Source organism: Desmodus rotundus, chromosome 4 (assembly GCF_022682495.2).
Source record: "Desmodus rotundus isolate HL8 chromosome 4, HLdesRot8A.1, whole genome shotgun sequence".
Lineage (NCBI taxonomy): Eukaryota > Metazoa > Chordata > Mammalia > Chiroptera > Phyllostomidae > Desmodus > Desmodus rotundus.
In genome coordinates, this window is record NC_071390.1 from 82,540,738 (window position 1) to 82,561,876 (window position 21,139).

At 38.4% G+C, this 21,139-nt stretch overlaps 1 protein-coding gene and 1 pseudogene across 12 annotated transcripts in view; both read left to right on the forward strand.

Moving 5' to 3' along the window:
* The window catches only part of PTPN13 (protein tyrosine phosphatase non-receptor type 13), a 193,936-nt gene extending 172,900 nt beyond the window's left edge, over nucleotides 1-21,036 (forward strand). For 11 of the 12 annotated variants that reach the window (XM_024574843.4, XM_045183695.3, XM_045183694.3 and 8 more), the window contains 8 exons: nucleotides 5,004-5,059; nucleotides 8,987-9,090; nucleotides 10,560-10,708; nucleotides 12,250-12,340; nucleotides 14,283-14,620; nucleotides 16,302-16,517; nucleotides 17,539-17,601; nucleotides 20,314-21,036. In XM_024574843.4, the coding sequence (XP_024430611.2) occupies nucleotides 5,004-5,059; nucleotides 8,987-9,090; nucleotides 10,560-10,708; nucleotides 12,250-12,340; nucleotides 14,283-14,620; nucleotides 16,302-16,517; nucleotides 17,539-17,601; nucleotides 20,314-20,409 (1,113 nt within the window). In that variant the 3' untranslated portion in view covers nucleotides 20,410-21,036. The remainder of the gene's footprint in view (nucleotides 1-5,003; nucleotides 5,060-8,986; nucleotides 9,091-10,559; nucleotides 10,709-12,249; nucleotides 12,341-14,282; nucleotides 14,621-16,301; nucleotides 16,518-17,538; nucleotides 17,602-20,313) is intronic. The other variant, XM_045183699.3, reaches the window with a different exon arrangement.
* LOC112317764 (proteasome subunit alpha type-1 pseudogene) lies at nucleotides 6,205-6,950 on the forward strand (annotated as a pseudogene).
* Nucleotides 21,037-21,139: the final 103 nt, after the last annotated feature.

Consider the following 21,139-nt stretch of genomic DNA (forward strand, 5'->3'; position numbering starts at 1 on the left):
TCTCCTCATTTTTTTGAATTCCTGTTTCTTCATTCTTTTCTGGTTGGATGTTTCTTTCTGCTTTCTGGTCCAAATTGTTGATTTGAGTCCCAGTTTCCTTCCTATCACTACTGGTTCCCTGTACACTTTCCTTTGTTTCTCTTAGCATAGCCTTCATTTTTTCATCTAATTTGTGACCAAATTCAACCAGTTCTGTGAGCTTCCTGATTACCAGTGTTTTGAACTATGCATCTGATAGGTTGGGTCTCTCCTCGTTGCTTAGTTGTATTTTTTCTGGAACTTTGATCTGTTCTTTCATTTGGGCCATTTTTTTTTTTTTTTTGTATTGGCATGCCTGTTAAGTAAAGGGGCGGAGCCTTAGGTGTTCACCAGGGCAGGCTAACGCTCATGGCTGCAGTGTGACGCTGCATGTGGGGGACGAGTCCAAGAGGGAACAATGGTGCTTGCTCCACTCTCTGCCTGTTTTCAGTCACTCCCTCTACTGCCCATATTCAAATTGGGCCCTTCTGGTGCTACTTCCCGAGTGGGTGGGTTTGTATACATTCTAGGCCCCTGTGGGTCTCTCCAACAAAGGGGCTGGGAGTTTCTCCCACTGCCTCCTCAACCCCCACAGGTGTTTTCAATCAGAGGTTTGAGACTTTATTTCCCCTCGCTGGAGCCTTGGGTTGCTCTGTCTGTCACCCAGTCCACCAGCTGCTGCCTTGCCAGCCAGCTTCAGCTTTGCCCACCCTGCTCCACAATCCACCACCTCCCTGGGTCCACCAGCCCCCACCTTGCCTCGAGTCCTCTCCTCCCGGCTGCCCATCTCCACCCCTTCTACTAGTCTGGATGAATGTTTCTTCTTTAACTCCTTGGTTGTCAGACTTCCATACAGTTCAGTTTTCTGTCAGTTCTGGTTGTTTTTTGTTTTTAAAGTTGTTGTCCTTCTTTTGGTTGTGCGAGGAGGCACAGTGTGTCTACCTACGCCTCCATCTTGGCCAGAAGTTCATATTTTTAATTTTTTAATCAAAAATCAATACTAAACTGTCAGTGGCTTCCCATCAGCTATAAGATAATCATGCTTGACATAGGAAGCAAGGCTGGCATCTAGGCAGCCTTGATGCAACAACCAATGCAGTCACACAGAGCCCTGTGCTTAGAATAACTCCATGCTAATTTAAAAAATAATGCTATGCCATCACCATCTTCAAAATCTTAATGATTTTTCACAAGAGATATCATTTGGCACTGAGCACTATAAATAATGTAGCTCTCTTGGGTCTAGGAGATATCGCCTCCCCTCTTTAAGTTGCTGGATTACAAAGTAACCTTCAAATAGGTTGGCCATGATAAAAATCTTAAATCTTTTTTTAAGTATAATTTATTGATAATGCTATTTCAGTTGTCCCAAATTTTTTCCTCTTTGCCCCCTTCCGCCCGGTATCCCCTTCCGTCCAGCATTCCCCTCCCTTTAGTTCATGTCCATAGGTTATGCATGTAAGTTCTTTGACTTTTCCATGTCCTGTGCTGTTCCTAACTTCCCACTATCTATTTTGTTCTTACCATTTATGCTTATTAATCCCTACACTATAACCTCATTCTCCCCTTTCCCCCTCCCAGCTGATAACTCTCCAGACAATCTCTATATCTATGATTCTGTTCCTGTTCTGGTTGTTTACTTAGGGTTTTTTTGGGGGGGTGCAGCAGGGTTGGGGTTGGGGGGCTTGTGGATTTTTTTTTTTTTTTGGATTCAGTTTTTGATACTTGTGAATTTGTTGCCTTTTTAATGTTCAGGAGTTTGATCTTCTCTTTCTTAAATAAGTCCCTTTAATATTTCATATAATAATGGCTTGGTGATGATGAACTCTTTAGCTTTACCTTGTCTGGGAAGCACTTTACCTGCCCTTCCATTCCAAATGATAGCTTTGCGGGGTAGAGTAATCTTGGTTGTAAGTCCTTGATTTTTATCACTTTGAAGACTTCTTGCTAGTCTCTTCTTGCCTGTAAGGTTTCTTTTGGGATACCCACTGAGTGTCTTATGGAAATTCCTTTGCAGATAACTCTCTGCTTTTATTTTGCTGCTTTTCAGATTCTCTCTTTATCTTTAACCTTTGGCATTTTAATTATAATGTGTCTTGGTGTGTTCCCATTTGGGTCCAACTTGTTTGGGACTCTCTGTGTTTTCTGAACTTGTATGTCTATTTCCTTCACCAAACTGTGGAAGTTCTCCTTCATTATTTTTCTACAATAAGTTTTGAATTTCTTGCTCTTCCTCTTCTCCTTCCAGCATCCCTATGATTCGGATTTTGGCATGTTTGGAGATGTCCCAGAGTTTCCTAAGCCTCTCCTTATTTTTTTGAATACTTGTTTCTGCTTTTTGTTCTGGTTGAATGTTTATCTCTTCCTTATGTTCCTTAGGTTTGAATCTAGATTCCTTCCCTTCTCTGTTGATTTCCTGTGAATTATTCTTTATTTCACTTAGTGTGACCACCATTTCTTCCTTTATTTTTTTGCCATACTCAGGGAGTTCCCTGAGCATCTTAATAACCAATATTTTGACCTCTGCATTTGATTGGTTGACTATCTTCATTTTGTTTAGTTCTTTTTCTGGGGTTTTGTTCTGTTCTTTCATTTGGGCCATATTTCTTTGTCTCCTCAATTTAGCAATCTCCCTGTGTTTGTTTCTGTGTATTAGGTAGAACTGTGTTTACTCACAGTCTTAGTAGCATGACCTAAGGAGAAAAGGTTCCTGTAAACTGTGCAGGGCAGAGCCTTCAGTAATTGCCAGGGTGGGGCAACCCACTTTACCACTTTGTGGCTGTGTGGGGAGGGTTCAAAGAGGGGACAATGTTGCCTCCTGGCTTCTGGCTGTTTGCCCAGGGCTTGCCTGGTTTCCAGCCACTTCACCCCCTTCCCGTGTGCTACTGATGCCCTTCCAGCTGCTGCCACAATGGTGAATCCCAGAGTAGATGGGTTTGCATATGTTCTAAGACTGTGCTCACCTTTTAAGCAGTGAAAATCTGGCAGTTTCTTCCTCCCCCCAAACCCCCGCTGGTTTTTACAGGCAAAGGTAACAGGTATCTACCTCCCCAGTACTAGAACTCTGGGATGTGCAGTCTGGCCTGGGCCTGGGATCACTTGCTCCCGAAGTATCCCTCCGGTCAATTTCGCTACCACCTATCCACACCACACCACCTCTCCGCCTGTCTCCACGACTCCACTCCTCTTACCCTTTTGGATGAATGTGTCTTCTTTAAATCCTTGATTGTGGGACTTCCATTAAGCTCAATTTTCTGACAGTTCTGGGTGTTACTAGTTTTGAGATCTGGTTGTAATTCTTTCTATAGTTGCATGAGGAGGTGAAGCGTGTTTACCTATGCCTCTATCTTGACCAGGAGTCTAAAAGTCTTAAATCTTTTACTTTGGGCAACACTATGCTGCCTCCTCTTCCAAAGAGCTGGTCATCCATAATGAGAAGAGAAACTGAAGGTCAGTCTCCTCAACCCAACCCTACCCTCAGCATATGCAGACGAACTTTGCAAAAATAGTGGGAAATTACTTAATAAAAGTATCACTGTATTTTTTTAATTGGTCTTTATCTCACCACCTTAATGTTAATAATAACTCTTGACTCTTATAAAAGGCTTTATACTTTTCAAAATCATTGCACACATAGTTGATTATTAGACCAGGATTATGATGGAGAATGAGAAATTCAAACGACTTTACTTGGGAAGAAATCTGAACCCAGACAAAAATGATCAACTTTTAGAAACAGGCAAGGTCTAAGAAGCTTCCTTTTAGTTGTCAGTGGATAAAAACAAACTTTTTTTTCTTAGAAGTTCTGCATTTCACTCAAATAAATTGAAATTTATATCAGAATAACTTAATTATAGATACTTTTTAACTCTACAGAGTCTATAACTCAAGGGTCTTATTAAAGGTTTTAATGTTTTTATTAACTCAGACAGCCTCCTATGTCTCAAGGGTAAGTGTGTGTGGGCTGCAGTGGTGAACAGACATGACCCCTGCCCTCATGCAGCTTGCAATGTAATGGAGTGGGAGAGAGAGGAATCAAAGAAACACAAACACAGAACTACAAGTTGTGATAAGGTCTACGAAGTTGTTTGGGTTTTGTTTCTAAGTGCTACAAAAGCAGACCAAGGAAACCTACCTTAGACTGGGTGCTTAGGGAACAGGCTCAGAAGGCAAAGACACTTATATCGAATAAAGAAAAAGTACCTTCCATAGGAAGAGCTTTGTGGTGGAAAGGAGATGAGTGAGTGTGAAGAACTAAAAGAAAGACCTGTGGGTTTGAAGCCTAGTAAGTGAAAAAGGGAAAAGTACAACCAGATTGACTGGCAGAGGTAGACAAGGTCCAGATAATTCAGGGTCTTGAAGTGAATTTGTCTTTTGTTATGATAATTTGTCCTGCTAAAGGTCAAAATGTAAGATGTCTTACCCATGTAAGAATGCAACATGTTCCACTTGTATCAAACTGCTCCTGTAGTGTTTGGGTCCCAGAGACACCAGACTCAATTATAGCACAAACTGACTGACCCATGCCCCCTGTGGAGAGGCCCCTCACTTTACTAACAAAAGGGCAGGACAATTTAACACATCAGAAATTACCAAGATATTTCTGGAGAGCCCATTTTTCAGATTTTGAAATTGAAGGTAGTGTAAAAACATACGCCAAACGTGCATATCTCAATAACCACTAGGTTTTCATCTTGCTTTCTCCTTACCGCCATTCCATTAATATCCCTTATATAAGACATGGAAAGCCTAGATGAGTGTGAAGGTGAATAAGCAGAACTTCCAGCAAAATCTCTTGGGCCACTGGAAATGCCTTGGCAGTTTGGCATGTACTAATTGAATGTCATATGTGACTTTGTAATATGAAGATGAATAATAGCAGTACATATAGGAAATAATTAACAGGAAAAATTTGAACATCATGAGGTTTTTTTTTTTTAGTTTTTATAATGGACTAATTTTGTTTTGATTTCTCTTTAATGTAGTCTACCAAAATGAATGGCTGTGAAGAATATTGTGAAGAAAAAGTAAAAACTGAAAGGTAAGAAAAATAATTGTTTAAGTATTTATAATAATTCCATTCTTTATTTAGAAGTGCTCTGAAGATTTCCTTTTAGATGTTGATTTTAAAAATAATTTGTTCTTTTTCAACAAAATGAGAATTGTTGCATAAATTGTGGAACTATGGCTGAATATTAAGAATGTTTTAAAAATATTGTTACAAGGAGGTCCTAGTGACACGTGACAATATGTTATAACATTGCTTCAAAAAAGCATTATTCTCTTGAGCATGTGAAAATATGGAAAAAAGCTCTAAGTGGAAATGTGCCAGCTATGATGATATTGATTATCTTCTCTAGTAGGATTATATATAACTTGCTTTTCTGTTTCTACATTTCTCAATACTTTATAAATTTGTTTCTTTAATAAGAAAATGAAACCAAAGAAGGAACATTGAAAAACTCCACTAATTTTTTTCTTTTTGAAAACAATTTCTAATATAAAATAAGATTTTTATAATACTAAATGATGGATCAAGAAAAGTTGTATATACAAGGGGTGACCCCCCAAAAAGAATTTATTTATAAAAAGTTGTGTATTTATTCTTACATGCTTAAACTTCAGTCACCTTCAAAGTACTCTCCATGTGATGCAATACACCTGTCGAGATTTTTTTCCACCACTCAAAACAGTTTTTGAACTCATCAGTTTTGATGTCTTTTAGTGCTTCTGCCATTTTTTGTTTCACCTCTGTCACATCAGCAAAATGTTTCCCTTTGAGGACCTTTTTATCCAGTCGCTTTGGGCAAGATCAGATGCATAAGGAGGGTGGGGCACAGAATATGCCTGTTTTTGGTCAAAAACCGTTGAACACTCGGCGCAGTGTGGTCAGGTGCACTCGTAAATCACCCATCATGAAATGGGCAAAGGCATTGAGAGAGTCTTCAAAAAAAATTCACTGAAGCTCTGCCTGAATTCACTGAACTTCACTGAAAAAATTCAATGCAGCCTCTCACAACAACGCCAGCTGGTACACTGACATAGATGGGTTCCTAGAACACTGACCTAGTGGGAGAAGCCTGTGCTACCCAGGGCCCACCCTATAGAACATAATTCTGGTTTTTAGGGGGAGTTCCCCTACCCTTTTTAGCTTTGCAGGAGGCAACAGCCAAAGCCACATCCAGCATGTTTTGCAACCAGTATGACAATGATGTCACCGTTTGAAGCCTTCAGGGCAGGATTCATCAATAAATTGAATATGCAATGGAAGCTGTTGTACAAGGTTCATCCACAATTTGTCTGAAATCAAAAACCCATGCAGTGAAGAGAGTATAGTCAGAGCTTGAAGCTCATCAGTAAAAAATTCTCCATGTTGACAACCTTATTGATACCTCAACTATGGGACTTACTGCTGATGCTAGACTTACGTAATTTTATGCTTCCAGAGCGTTTGGACTCCAGATTTGTATTTGACAGACCTCTTCCTGTGTCTCAACTTGTATGTCTGATTGGAAGCAAGACCCAGATACCAATGCAAATATATGGCCAAAGACCATGTGGTGTTCAGCTGCTTATTGCTGGTGATGATGATATGGGTCCTCATATTTTCCCAACCTGTCCATCTGTTAACTATTTTGACTGCAGAGTAATGTCCATTGGAGCCCTACTTAGAGATATATGTCTGAGTTTATGGAGTGCAATTTGAATGAACTGGTTAAGCATTCTGCTTTCTTTAAGAGAGACACTTACTGCAGAACAGAACCTAACTACAAAGAATGTTTCCATTGGAATTGAGGGTACAATTTATGATGATGATGATGATGATGTGTCTCCATTCCTGGAAGGTCTTGAAGAAAGGCCACAGAGAAAGGCACAGCCTGCCCCCTGCTGATGAACCTGCAAAAAAGGCTGGTGAACCAAGGGAGCACTGAGTGATAATTCCCATCTCTATGTGTATTATCAAATATGTGAGGGCACAGGAACATGTGCTGATGACAATAATCTATCCTTTGAACCAGAAGATGCAGTAGTGGAGTACTGCATCCGCTACGGCATCGGTCCAGATATGAGTTTGTGAATTTTTCCAAGCAACTTGACTGAAACCATATAATGGGATGCATTTTTCCTTGAGAGGATCTTTATAATCGTTTTCTAGAAAGTACAGTTATCTGTACTAATGTTTTTATATGAAGAACATAGTGCCTTTGTGGCTTTAAAAACAACTGTGAAATAACATTGTTTCTTCCACTAAAAAAAAAAAAGAAAAGTTGAATATATTGTCGGCCCACAGACTGGTTATACATAAATTTTGTTTCATATTGAATGCTATCCAAACAGCCAAAGGGAGCTATTTGTGTTTTCCTAGATAAGCAAATTAACAGTGAATTTGTCACTATGTGAACTTAGACAAGGTGGTGCATATTAATGTAGAAATGCATACAGTTTTATACTTAAAAGAATAGCAGGTGACTGAGGCAGCCACCAATAATTATAAAGATACCAGCTGTACCTGTTGCGCAAAGGGGAGAAAGGAGTAAGGGTAAATTAATGTATTTTAGGCAACAGTTAGAAACACTATTAACATAAATTTTAATTGCATGTTACTAATTCTTGGATACACTTTTTCAACATATCTGAAATCATGAAGGGTCTCATTGTTATAATGATCAATATTATTTCTTAATGCATACAAAATAATAGTGCATCTTACAGTGATGGGTGTCATAAATTCAAAGAACTGTGGTACATACTGTTAAATCTAGCAATTTTTTTCCTAAGAATTAGTCCCACTACCATTTATGTGCAAAGACATTTCTATAAGACTGTTCTTTGCAACATTGTTTATAGTAGTGGAAAACTGTAATAGATGCAAAATAAATTAGGGTATACTCCACAGTACAATACTAAGGAGTTGTTCAAAAGTATGAGAAAGAAGAGAATGCCTGGTGGAAGGATCTCCAAAATATATCCTTGAAGACAAGGTATACTTAGTAGAAGGCAAAACAACCTCATGAATGCAGAACTTGCAAATTAAATGTTAATTGTGACCCACATTTAGCTGAAGCAGAGAAAAAGACCCACCCTAAAAGCAGCATACTTGCCCTGTTTTGACATTTTGAGAACATTGGACAAATGTACTGTGCTTTGTTCCCCTGAGTATCAAAGAAAAAAAATGCATTGATATTCAGGCTTTTACATTATTTTTCATCTCATCATAGTACTGAACATTATTCTTCTACCTAGTTTTGTCTTTTCTAGCCATCTATGTTACCAGGAACGCAGCATTGGCTGTGCACCCCTAGAATAATGAGGACTTGTACTGAGTTTTATTACATTAAGCGAATGCCCAGATACAGGATTGTCCTTCTAGCTCCCAGCTGTAGCAAAAGAATAACATTCGTCAATAGGGACTTCTGTAAGTAAATTAATGTGCATTTGTTACAAAACAAGAGGACTATATTAACACAATTGTGATCAGTCATCCAGGTTGAAGGGTGGACAAACCACCATCTCTGTCCCCAAGAGGACTCCTATGGTCTGAGGTTCAGAGATATGGGATTTGTTTGAGGATAAATTTTAAGAATTGTGGGTTTGGGCCCTGACTGGCCTGGCTGAGTTGGTTAAGCATCATCCCACAAACCAAAAGCTCACCAGTTCAATTCCCAGTCAGGGCACATGCCTGGGTTTCAGCCCTGTCCCTGGTTGGGACACGTGCAAGACACAACTGACCAATGTTTCTCTCACACACTGATGTTTCTCTTCCTCTGTCTCCCTCCCTACCCCACTCTCTAAAAATAAATGAATAACTTCTTTTCTTAAAAAAAAGAATTTTAGACTTGGGTTTTTTAATCAGATAATCTATTTTAAAATACCATAATTATAGAGAAAATAAGTGGTTCTAGGATATATCTATACTTACGTTGCACAAAACTAAAGAAAATTTTACAATTGTGTTTCATTTTCATAGACTAATTCAGAACTCACAGGAAAGGAGGACTGACGGTGATGAAATGACATGGGGAAGTGATGAATCGCCAGTAGAACCAACAAACCATGGAGATTCCAATAAAGGCAAGAAGTTTATTAGCAATTTTTTTCATCAAAAAAATAGTGGATAGAAAAAAGAAGGGTCTGAAAATTATATAAATTTCAAAACATATGGATATGTTATTTCACCAAATGTATACATTATTTGGTTCTGCACATAAAGTTAAATCACATAACAGGCAAACATCAACATTCATTTCTGTAATCAGAAGTTTGCACAGCTGTAGATTAAAATTTTCAGTGGCTTGGTATAAAACGAACAAATACTAGTTTAAATAGAAACAATTTTGCCATTCTGGAGTGAGAAGTCAAGGAGCACATTTTATTTATGGTAAAATAGGTAGAATAGCTCAAAGATAGGAATTTATTACCCTTGAATCCAACTTCATTTTTTAAGAGCTAGAGTCACTTGCTCTGTTCTTCTCATTAGTGCCTCTCTCGTTTTATAACTGACTCAGGGGAGAAAGGAAGGTCTTATCCAGAGTTTCGTCTCTCTTTTTTCATTTAAGGAAATGTTATACTAATGCAGTGAAAGAGCACGGTTTTGTAGCTTGAAGTCTTAATTAAAAGAAAATAAAGAAGCTGCATGAATACTTTTTGGATTTAGGTAGACTGTGGTCAGTGACCGAGCACGCCGGCTCCTCCCACCCGTGCTCAGTCGCCTCTGCTCCTGTGGCATTCGCCCTCAGCTCTGTAAAAGTGTGTGGGTATTTCATGTGAGTGAGTTTTGTGCTAAAAGCTAGCCTTCACCCCACGAAGCTTCTTGAAGTATCTCATACAGCTTTGTGTCGCCCATAGTGCTATTGCCTGTGGAGTAGCTGTGTCATCAAAATACTTTAATCAACTGATTGACAAATGAAAGCTACACTTGTGCAGAGTATAGCAGGCTATCTCTCCTACTTTTTTTCAGGATAATAGTTACCTTCTCTTGTAAGCAGTTTCCACAGAGCAGGTACTAAATTAGGTACAACTATTCTGAGACAGATATCACCTGTTGGATAAACTCCCAAAGACTGCAGGGGCTTCACTTGCATGGAGGAAACTATCAAATACCAGAGATACAAGCACTGAGTACCAGGAGCAGGCAGATGAGGGGGAGATCAGTGTTTCTAGTGTATTGCCCCATTGTAAGGAATTTCTGAGGCACTTCCCTCCTTCTTTTCCCCATGTGCTTGGAAACTAATTTAAATGCAAAGTGATAGTAGGACTAGATGCGTTTTCATCAAGAAAACAGTGCCACTGGAGCCTTAAAAACTTCTCAACAGTTAGGTGTTCCTTGAAAGCTGAGTACAAGGGCCTTGCTGTGGCCAACATTTTCCTGTGTTGACTGTACTTATCTGCCTACCTATTAATTCTAGTGCCTTATTAATTCTGAGGACTTTTTCACTCTTGTAAAAATAGATGAGGTGCGAATAGACTAAATTTAACTCCCTTATTGGGCAAATCAGTTCTGGGGGAACGTTTTTTTTTAATCAACGCTGTCTTCTTGTTAGGCCATCCCTTTCTGACAAATGAGGAACTCGCTGCACTTCCCATCGTCAAAGTGCTTCCCTCTGGTAAATACACTGGCACCAAGTTGAAATCAGTCATTCGAATGTTGCGGGGTTTGCTAGATCAAGGAATTCCTTCTAAGGAGCTGGAGGTAAGTAGCTTCTGCCAATGGTGTTTTTCTCTCAAATAAAATTTTAGAAGTTAGAAGAAATTTTGAAAATGTCTATTACTTTACAACTTTACAACTTAACTTCCAACTATAACAGCACCATCTCACCATATCTAGGAGTAAATTATTTTTTTTTAATTAGGATCCTAATACATAGTATTAATTTAAAGGGATGTCGTTAGCCACTGTGGAGCTTGGTAACTCTCCCTGAAGATTATTCTCCCTGCTTCTTAGTTTAGGGATAAAGTATTTTGTTTTGTTTTTTAAGTCAAGTATCAATTCCAACCATCCACTGAACTTCATACTTAACACACTGTAGGTATGGTTCATCATTAGCAACAGTTTCTAATTTAACACAGCTCCAAGAATATACTGTCCCTCTCAATTTTGCAAAAATGATTTTTTTCAAGATCTTAAGTTTAAATGTTAGAGAGCTTCCATCACAACCCTTGGTAAAGTAAATCTTTTATCTTTCTCTATCCTAGCAGCTTCTTGATTTCTCCAAAGCATATATCACAGTATGTGCTCATTTACTTCTTTACTGCCGTCTTCTCACAGTAGAATATAAGCTCCAGGAGAGCCAGAATCGTGTCTTTTCTCTTACAGCTATATTGCCAACACTTATTACAGTGCCTTGCAGATAGAGTCGGCATTTTCAGTATGTATTTGTTGAATGGGTGGATGGATGGATGGAAGGAATAAAAAGTGAAACATAGTTGACTTTAGAACATAATACTGCCTAACTACAGCTGTACCACATGGAATATTCTATGACCCCACAGACAATATTGTCAAGAAATCTTGCTCCAGCTAATAATTACTTTAAGCCAAAGTTGGTTTTATGAGTTGCATCTTTTTCTAAATTATAATTATAGACATCTGAATTTAAAATTAAGGTACAGAGATTAGAATGATGCAACCACACAGCAGGGACACTGGCAGCCACCACAGGTGGGCGAGGTGGGGATCCGTGTGTCTCCTGCAGCCTCTGCAAAGACTGGCCCTGGTCCCACCGTGAATTCAGCCCAAAGAAACTGACTGTGGTCTTCTGGCTTCCCAAACAGCCAGAGAACAAGTTTCTGTTGTTTTATGCTTCATAGTGTTTGTGAATTTGTTACAGCAGCCACCACTAATTATGGATGATTGTAGGAGATTGTGTAGATAGAATTCAAGATTCTTTGCAGTTTTAAGGTACATGCATTCATTCATTCAACCAATAATAACTATTTCAGGCAAAATAGAAAAAACAAAATAAAATTAAGCTACAAAGTGCTACCTCACAAAGTTAGTTGATGGCAACAGTTAAAGATTTTTGTAGCAATATATTTTTACAACCGGTATATCAAATTAGTATTGGGAATTTAGACTTATTTATCTTGACAAGACATATTTATTTCTTAACACTCAAAGTCTTTCCTGAACAATAGCTAGTTTTGCACCCTGAACATTTAAAGCATTTGCAGTGATTACTGAATTACTGCTTATCTTAACAAATTTAACTTTATTTCCATTTTTACTTACAGAATCTTCAAGAATTAAAGCCTTTGGATCAATGTCTAATTGGACAAACTAAGGAAAACAGAAGGAAGAACCGATATAAAAATATACTTCCCTGTAAGTTCCAATTTGGCTGTGAATCAAATGTATACTTTAAACTGATTTAAAATTTCTGTGCTAGTTTATCTTATCTACCTCTTACGTAAGTGCACACAAATAAATTTAGGTATACAATGTGAATTTCTTTTAAAATTATCTATGTATTGGGAATACATAGACAATTAGAGAAATATTAAGTATTTCTTAGGCATTCATGAATTACTACTAGCATTGTACTAAAAATTAATCAGTGCTGCCGTGACTGGTATGACTCAGTGGATGGGACATCGCCCTGCAAACTGAAAGGTCGCCAGTTCTGTTCCCAGTCAGGGCACATGCCTGGGTTGCAGTGTGTGAAGCAACCAATCGATATTTCTCTCCCTCTCTTTTTCCCTCCCTTCCCCTCTCTCTAAAAATAAATAAATAAAATCTTTAAAAAAATTAAAATTACCAAAATGAAAAATACCAAATCAGTATTTTTAAAGTCTTTTTAACAATATAAATTGTCTTCTAGATGAGCAATTTCTTAGTTCGTATCTCACAACCAGCATCTACTTATTCCACTCAGTGTAGGCCTAGAGAAATGTCTGTGGTACGTGGCAGCCGTGTACATGTGTGCGGCTGTGGTTGCATTATACTTTGAATTATTCTAGGTACCAGAAGGAAAAAAAATACTTTTACCCATGTTTTATACCCATATTATCAAACATTTGGTGTTTTACAATTATATATGAATATATGCACATAGCTAAAATATTAATGTTTACTTCTTCTAAACTTCTTCTAAACTTCTTCTAAAACTTACCAGCCACATTTGTGTGTGCACACGTAAGCGCAGTGCGTTACCCAGCGGGACACACCGTTCCATCAGGAAGAAGTCAGGACGTCCTCATTCTGAAGATAGTAACAGATTCAATAGTGACGAATCATGCAATAGATAACAACACAATTGCATTTTTTCAATCAAGGTGGAAAACACAAAATTCATTTTGGAAAATTTCTTGTAACAAGTGAGTCTTAGCATTTTAAAATGGAATAGGTTATGGCTTGGCATAAAGTTAGGTGGGTCATTTCAGGTTAAAAAAAGGCCAGGCTATTATCTCAGAGTCAGAGCAGGGTAAGCCATAACTCCAAAACTAGTAAATGGGCTTGTTTCTGTGGACTCAGAGATACAAGTCAAGTAATAGAAAGGCAAGTAATGCAGGATTTTGAAACCCACTATGAAAGTCATAATTTGGCAATCACAGAAATTACCAGTTAAGTTTATAAACACTGGAGATAGAAATGACTTCTAATGTTTAAGTACATACAAATTAATTCTCTTACATAAGATAGCTTATATATACTTTTCACCAGGTGAGCCTATTTTTAAAATTTATATTTGACTATAGGAAATTACAATTAGCCAAAGACAAGAAAGAGTCTGTATGACTACAGAATAAAGTGAGCTCCCTTTGTATTTATTGTGTTTATTATTTTAACTGCTTATTGAAAAGAATATAACTTCAGATGAGCAGGAGTTAATTATGTCAATTATATTTACAATAAATACTTTAATAGTTTCACCATGATACCAATTTTTGTTTTATGGAATAATTTTTCTGCATTGTCATTCATTATTAAATGTATTATTGTCATCCTTAAAAATAGAAAAGAAGTAACAAAGTTGTATTTTTCTCCAGTTAGCTATTAAGAACTTCTAAATGCATTTATTAGTTTGTTAATTTTAATTTTTTCAGCCAAATCTATGCAAATAATACCAAATTTTCTGTCAGAAACTGAGTTGCCATCTTAGATATACTTGTAGCTACAGTTTGAAAATACGCCTCTATTAAAATGTTTATGATTTCATCTATGATTATGAGGAATTTCTTATAATCTTTGACTCAACCTGTTTATAAAGCTCTTCTTTAAAAATGTGTGAGATACATGGCTGTGTTTTGTGGTGGGAAATTTACAGATGATGCTACAAGAGTGCCTCTTGGAGATGAAGGCGGATATATCAATGCCAGCTTCATTAGGATGCCAGTGGGGAAAGAAGAGTTTGTTTATATTGCCTGCCAAGGACCTCTCCCTACAACCGTTGGAGATTTCTGGCAGATGATCTGGGAACAAAAATCCACAGTGATAGCCATGATGACCCAAGAAGTAGAGGGGGAGAAAATCAAATGCCAGCGCTATTGGCCCAACATCCTAGGCAAAACAACAATGGTCAACGACAGGCTTCGGCTGGCTCTTGAGAAAATGCAGCTGCTGAAGGGCTTTGTAGTAAGGGCAATGACCCTAGAAGATATTCAGGTAAGGGAATTAAATCTTTCCTTTTACTAAGACATATCGCCTAGTTGGAATGCAGGCCTAGATACTTTCCATGATTGTATCAATGTATTTCTCAGAAAAAGCCAGTGATTTCTTGGTTCCCATTTTAGTGGAACTAATGCCACCTATTATTTTTTATCTGATATAAATTCAAATGTGACCCTCTTCATAAATTCTTCCAGTTTCCTCCTGTATGTACTGTATTAAAATGAAAATGAGAATACAGGGCTTTCAATGTGATCATCCATCATCCTTTGCTTAGTGATAGCACAGAATGGCTCAGAGGCTCTGTGTTGGAAACTCATTTTTTAAAAAATCAAACCTCTATGTAGATTCAATAAAACTTTTTTTTAAATCTTTAAGTAGAAGATATTCCTCCCTAAACACAAAACATCTTTGGTAATACATGGACCGTTGTAGCATAAACGTTTGTCATTCAAGTAGTTCCTACTGTGGCCATCTAGCCACTGAGAAACTTAGTTTGAATTAGACAGTATGGTACACCTTAAAAAAGCTACTATTGCTTCCTGACCTCCACAGCCTATTTCACTCCGCCCCCCAGTAATACTAGCTAGATGTGAGTCATGTGTTACTCACTCTTGGAGTGTTCGCTTTCTCAAAGAAAGAGTCATTTTACTTTCACAGAAACAAAGCACAATTGCATTTTTGACTCCGTTGCACTGGTGGCATGTAAACATAGCCTGAGAATTTCCTTCATGATTTTTGATTTTACAGAGAATTAAAGTTTTACCTTATTCATTACACCAGCTTACATTACTTATGCTAACACAATTGTTCAATATCCCTTAAATTATTTATTTAATCAACACATGTTTATAGAGCTTAGGCTCTAGTAGGGAATCTGAGGTTTGAGTGGTTGACAACACAGACAGAAAGAACTCCCTGACTTCATGGAGCTTACTTTCTAATGAGAGGGTAATGCTGCTGTGGACAAAACGATGAAGGTGTTGAATGAACCACAGGAATATCTGGGGAGCAGGTGAGTCAGCAGGAGTGAGTGCAAAGGCCCTGAGACTGAACTGTGCTGCGTGTTTCTAAAGACCCACAGAGCAGTTCCTGTGGCAGGAGCGAAGGTTAGGCCTGAGAGGTCGCTGGGCCAAGTGATGGAGGGTTTTTGAGCCATTGCAATGACTCTCTGGCTTTTGTCTGGGGTGAGTTTCAAAAGGGGTCATTAAAAAAAGGTTGTTACAAATATGTGTTTTTCTTTTAGGATTTCCAAAAAGCAGTTTTGACCAATATTTAAAATGTGGATCTAGGCCTGGCTGGATAGCTCAGTTGGTTAGAGCATCAAGCCAGTACACCAAAGTCGCGGGTTCAATCCCCAGTCAGGGCACATACAAGAATCAAACAATAAATGAGTAAATAAGTGGAACAACAAATCAATGTCTCTCTCTTATTCTCTCTTTCTCTCCCTCTCCTCCTTCCCTCCTCTCTCTCTGGTATCAGTAAAAATAAAAGCAATTAAAAAAAATTAAATGCGGATCTAGCAGCCTCCTTGATAAAGGCCCTCCCTATCTTTGTTGTTTCACAGAGTCTTTTTTGTCGCTTTTACTTTTCCTTTGATAGGACAAAATATCAAGAACTAAATACATGTGTACAACATAGTATGCCTTTATATTCTTATTCTGTTGTGTAATTTCAGACAGGAGAGGTGCGACATATTTCTCACCTGAATTTCACTGCCTGGCCAGACCATGATACACCTTCTCAGCCAGACGACTTGCTCACTTTTATCTCTTACATGAGACACATTCACAGATCAGGCCCAATCATCACACACTGCAGCGCTGGCATTGGACGTTCGGGGACCCTGATATGCATAGATGTGGTTCTAGGATTAATCAGTCAGGATCTTGAGGTGAGTACAAGTACAGGGTGAGTGAGCATTTGACCAGAGATGACAGTGGAATCTAATTTTTTAATAATGTGTTGAGATCTTGGAATTTTTTTTATCAGTTTGTATGAATGCCTTAATTTTCTTTCTGTATACAATCGTACATTCAAAACTGCATAGACCATAATAAAAAAGAGATAACTTAAATTTATATTTGTTTTACTGGGTTTTTTTAACCATGTGCTCTAAAGCCTCTTGTGCATATTATTGCATTTTACTCTTTATAGTGTTTAGGCTTGTATAAGATAAAGTCAATATTGTTATCATACTTTCAGGGGTAGACATATTGAAGCAGGAAAGAAAGTACATTTTGAATTGAACAGGCTTATACTTTTGTTTTTGTTGCATATCGGTAAGAAATGTAAATTTTGTTAAACAAATTGATTCTAAATAGTCTACATCTAACCAGTTACTCCCAATTTAAAAATTGTTTCTAAATAAACAAAGCTGATAAGTGTGATATTGCTTAAAACCTAAATTAGTATAAACCTTACATAAACATTAGCATATAGAGTTACAGATAACATATAATTAAAACATTTGTCCTTTAAAGAATTTTAGTTAACAGCTCTTTCACTTCACACTCTATTACATCTACCATAATAATTCAAGTAGGACAAAATGAAGTAGTCTACTTCTCCCTGTTTCAAACTACTGAATATCAATGAAATAAAAAATCAGGAATTTTACTGATTTAATTTTTTAAATTAGAAATTAGTCCAGTTTCAGAGGCACAAGAATTTCTGTTGGGGATTTTCAAATAGAATGACCTTCCCTAATTCTTGAAAGATCATACATAAAATTATCAAATGATAGCAAAGTCAGTTCATCAACTTATCTTGTCCAGAATAGCTTTCCCAGGCTGCTAGAAGGGGAAAGAGAACGAGGTCCGAACCTGTGTAAGCCGCCGCACTGTGACCCTTTGGGGCTCACATTTGGCCGTCCTTTTTACCTAACACATAGATTCTTGTTCCGTTTTTGGCAGTTCGACATCTCAGATTTAGTGCGCTGCATGAGACTACAAAGACATGGAATGGTCCAGACGGAGGTGAGTTTTGGTATCTTCTAATAAGGGTTTTCGAGAAGTTTCTGATGTTTTTAAAAGTTCTGGCTAAACCACTTCTCTTTTGAGGGTTCCCATGTTATTGCATAAACCCAAAGATTAATTCAGAAAATTTTTTAACTAAGGTCTAATTCAGAAAAAAAAAAAAAAAAGAAAAAGTGGCACGTATGAGGTGGCACATTGGGGTCAAAATTGGGGAGTGGAATGAAATAGTGTATAATTAGCAGCATTCTTTCCCCATAGCCAACCAAACAAATAGAAGGCAACATTGTTGCTACAGAAATTCCCCAAGAGTGAATGGATTATTGACTAGAAGGCAGGAAGGCAGGCTGGGTCGCTTACCTTGGACAAGGCACTGGTAGAGAGTGAAAGAGTGGGTCTATTTGTCCTCTGTTTCGATCCTTTTCATTTCATTCACCTGAAATCAAACCAGCTTCTCACCCACTGACCTACAACCTTGTGTCCTTCACAGGGGTTGCATTACTTAGGGTGTCTGCCTGCTCTGAGCAGACTGCTGTCCTTTGTGTTTGAATTGGGAGGAGGAATGTGGAAGCTATTTTCATATAGCTATAAATTCACATTTCTCTACCTCTTGAATTATATAGAAGTTTTCTATTTTTATTGTTTTTTTAAAGATTTTAATTTATTTTCATAGAGGGAAGAAAGGGAGAAAGAGGGAGAGAAACATCAATGTGTCGTTGCCTCTCGTACACTCCCTACTGGGGACCTGGCCTGCAACCCAGGCATGTGCCCTGACTGGGAATCGAACCACCAACCCTTTGGTTCACAGGCCACCACTCAGTCCCTTGAGCCACACCAGCCAGGTCTTTTTTTTTTTTTTTTAACCTGAATGCTTTTTTAAAGAAAAAATTTTATTTATTTTTAGACAGAGGGGAAGGGAGGGAGAAAGAGCAGGAGAGAAAAACCAGTGTGTGGTTGCCTCTCGCACACCCCCTACTGGGGACCTGGCCCACAACCCAGCCACGTACCCTGACTGGGAATCGAACCAGTGACTCATTGGTTGGCAGGCCAGCACACAATCCACTAAGCCACACCAGCCAGGGCAAAAGTTTACTATTTTTAAAATTAGAATTTGCCTACTTTTCCTTCTTACACTTTTTAATTCAAATTAAATCTTCTAAATATTAAGCTGATTTACAGTCGCATTTTTTAGGTAAAGAAAACATATTGATCCAGATCAATGTGAATATTTTATTGATACTTTATCAATGTCAATGTGAGCAGTTCTTTAGACCCAGGGCATTCGGCAGATGTCGACTGAGGGCCTAGTGAGTACCAGGCCCCTTGTAGGTGCAAGGAGCACATCAGTGAATAAAACAAAGATCTTCTGGGAGGTTGGTGATGAGGAAGGCAGGTAATAGACACATTAAATAAATAAGTTGTATAGGATGTTTGAAAGTAATACGTGCTTTAGAGGGAAAAAATGTGGAGCAGGGTGAAGAGGATGAGTCATCCTGTGTTGAGGTGCTGTTTTAAATCGGTGGCACCACTGAGAATAACACTTGTGCAAAGATTTGGAGAAGCTGACAGAGGGGGGTCGTGCAGGTATCTGGGAGCAAGAGCCTTTCGGGCAGACAGCAGCACCTGTGTGGAAGTCCAAGGTGGGAGTGGGTCTTGTGTGATTAAGTTCACAGCCAGTGTGGCTGCGGTGGAAGGAGGAGGTGGCAGGTGAGAGGGAGAGGGAGGAGCCAGGGCTAAGGTTTCCCCTGGTGAAATGGAGCCGTGGCAGGACTGTCAGGACGGAGTGACAGGAACTGACTCACATTGTAAAGGACCACTCTGGCTGCTGTGGTGAAACAAGTCCCCATTGGGAGGCTGGGTGGGGAAGGATGCAAGTTCGGAAGCAGGGAGCTCAGGTAGGTGGCCCCCAGGCGTGGTCCTGACTGGAATGGTGGGTGTGGATACAGGGAGAAGAGAAGCGGGTTTGCCAATGGTTTGTGGGGTGAGAGAAGGTTAAGGATGAACATGTGGAAAACGTGGGGAAAATAAGACAGATGAGCAAAAAGTAAATAAAAGGGTTACTTGTTTTCCTACCCTTCATAGTTGTTAGTGTTTGGGCAACTGCCTCACCTTCTTGAGTCTGAGCAGGAGCGCTGGGGCGCGCACGCTCGCGCACACACACAGCTACTTTTCGCTCAGTGTGCTGAGTGTTTTAAATTTCCTTTCAGACTCGTCACACAACAAGAAAACTCAGATCCCTGTGCCATCAACTTAATAGACAATAATTTCACCAAAAAAAAGTTAATTTTCAAAAAACACTGATTTCTGCATTTTTCTCTTCTGAATATTAAGAGAAAAAGTATTTTGTGTAGCTTCTTGGGTATTAACTTCTTGACATTTCAAAATACCAAGATGAGTTCAATAAATCTAGAAGAAATTTTGTGGAAAGTTTTTATTTCAATTATAAAAGCAAATCACAAAAAAGTGGAATGGCCCACTGATCAGGGACTGCTTCAGTTAGCACTCTGGGATGTTTCTGTCCACTCCCACCATCCCGCCCCAGGGCTTTTTCCCTTCTCACTTTATCAATCTGGCTTTTGTTTTTAATCATTTTTATGACACTGCACAATTCTATATCCTGCTTCTCACATTGAATTACTCAAACATCAAATAGTAGTGAAGCTATATTTATAAAATATTCACATTACACAGCTAAAGTCTCCTCTTTCTATATAGGATCAATATATTTTCTGCTACCAAGTCATCCTTTATGTCCTGACACGTCTCCAAGTGGAAGAAGAAGAAAAAGAGCAGCCACAGCCTCTGAAATGACCTGAAAAAACAGCCTTCTGGATGCCTTTCCGGTTCTCGCCTTAACATCCAGCAGATGCTCCTGTTACCCATTAAAATCGAAGACCGCAGGACAGCAGGTCCACACAGTATCCTTACGCTTGTTCTCCTCTGCCTCAGAGGGGCGTTCTTCATCACAGTGAATCATGTTGCAGTGCTGTATTTTTACAGCCACTTTAACCTGTGATAGTTATTTTTTAAAGAATTTAACACTAGCTGAATAATGCAGCTCTTAGGGACAAGTAAGGCAGCATTTGAATATAGTGGACATTGTTACAAGGACACACTGAGTCTGTTTTTAACATACCAATCTTGTTTATAGAAAAATTCTTTTCCAGTATTTCAATAAAGTAGTATTTTATAGGGGTACTTAAAACCAATATTTAAGCTTTAAATGACAGTAGTATTGGCATAGAAAAAAAGTAGCAAATGTTTACTGTATCAATTTCTAACGTTTACTATATAGAATTTACTATAATATATTTATATACTTTTTTCTGAAAGTGGAGTGATCAGATGTTTGTAACTGCTTCGTCCATTTGTTATACATCATCTCACCTTGTAAATAAAAATACACTTTAAAATATGAACAAGCCCAAAGTGTGTGCAGATAAATTAAATCTTTTCAGTGTGTTATTTTTTCAACAACACCCAGGCCCCTGGGAAGGCAAGGACTCCTGGACCCCAATCTCCCTCTCCCCACCTGGGCCCA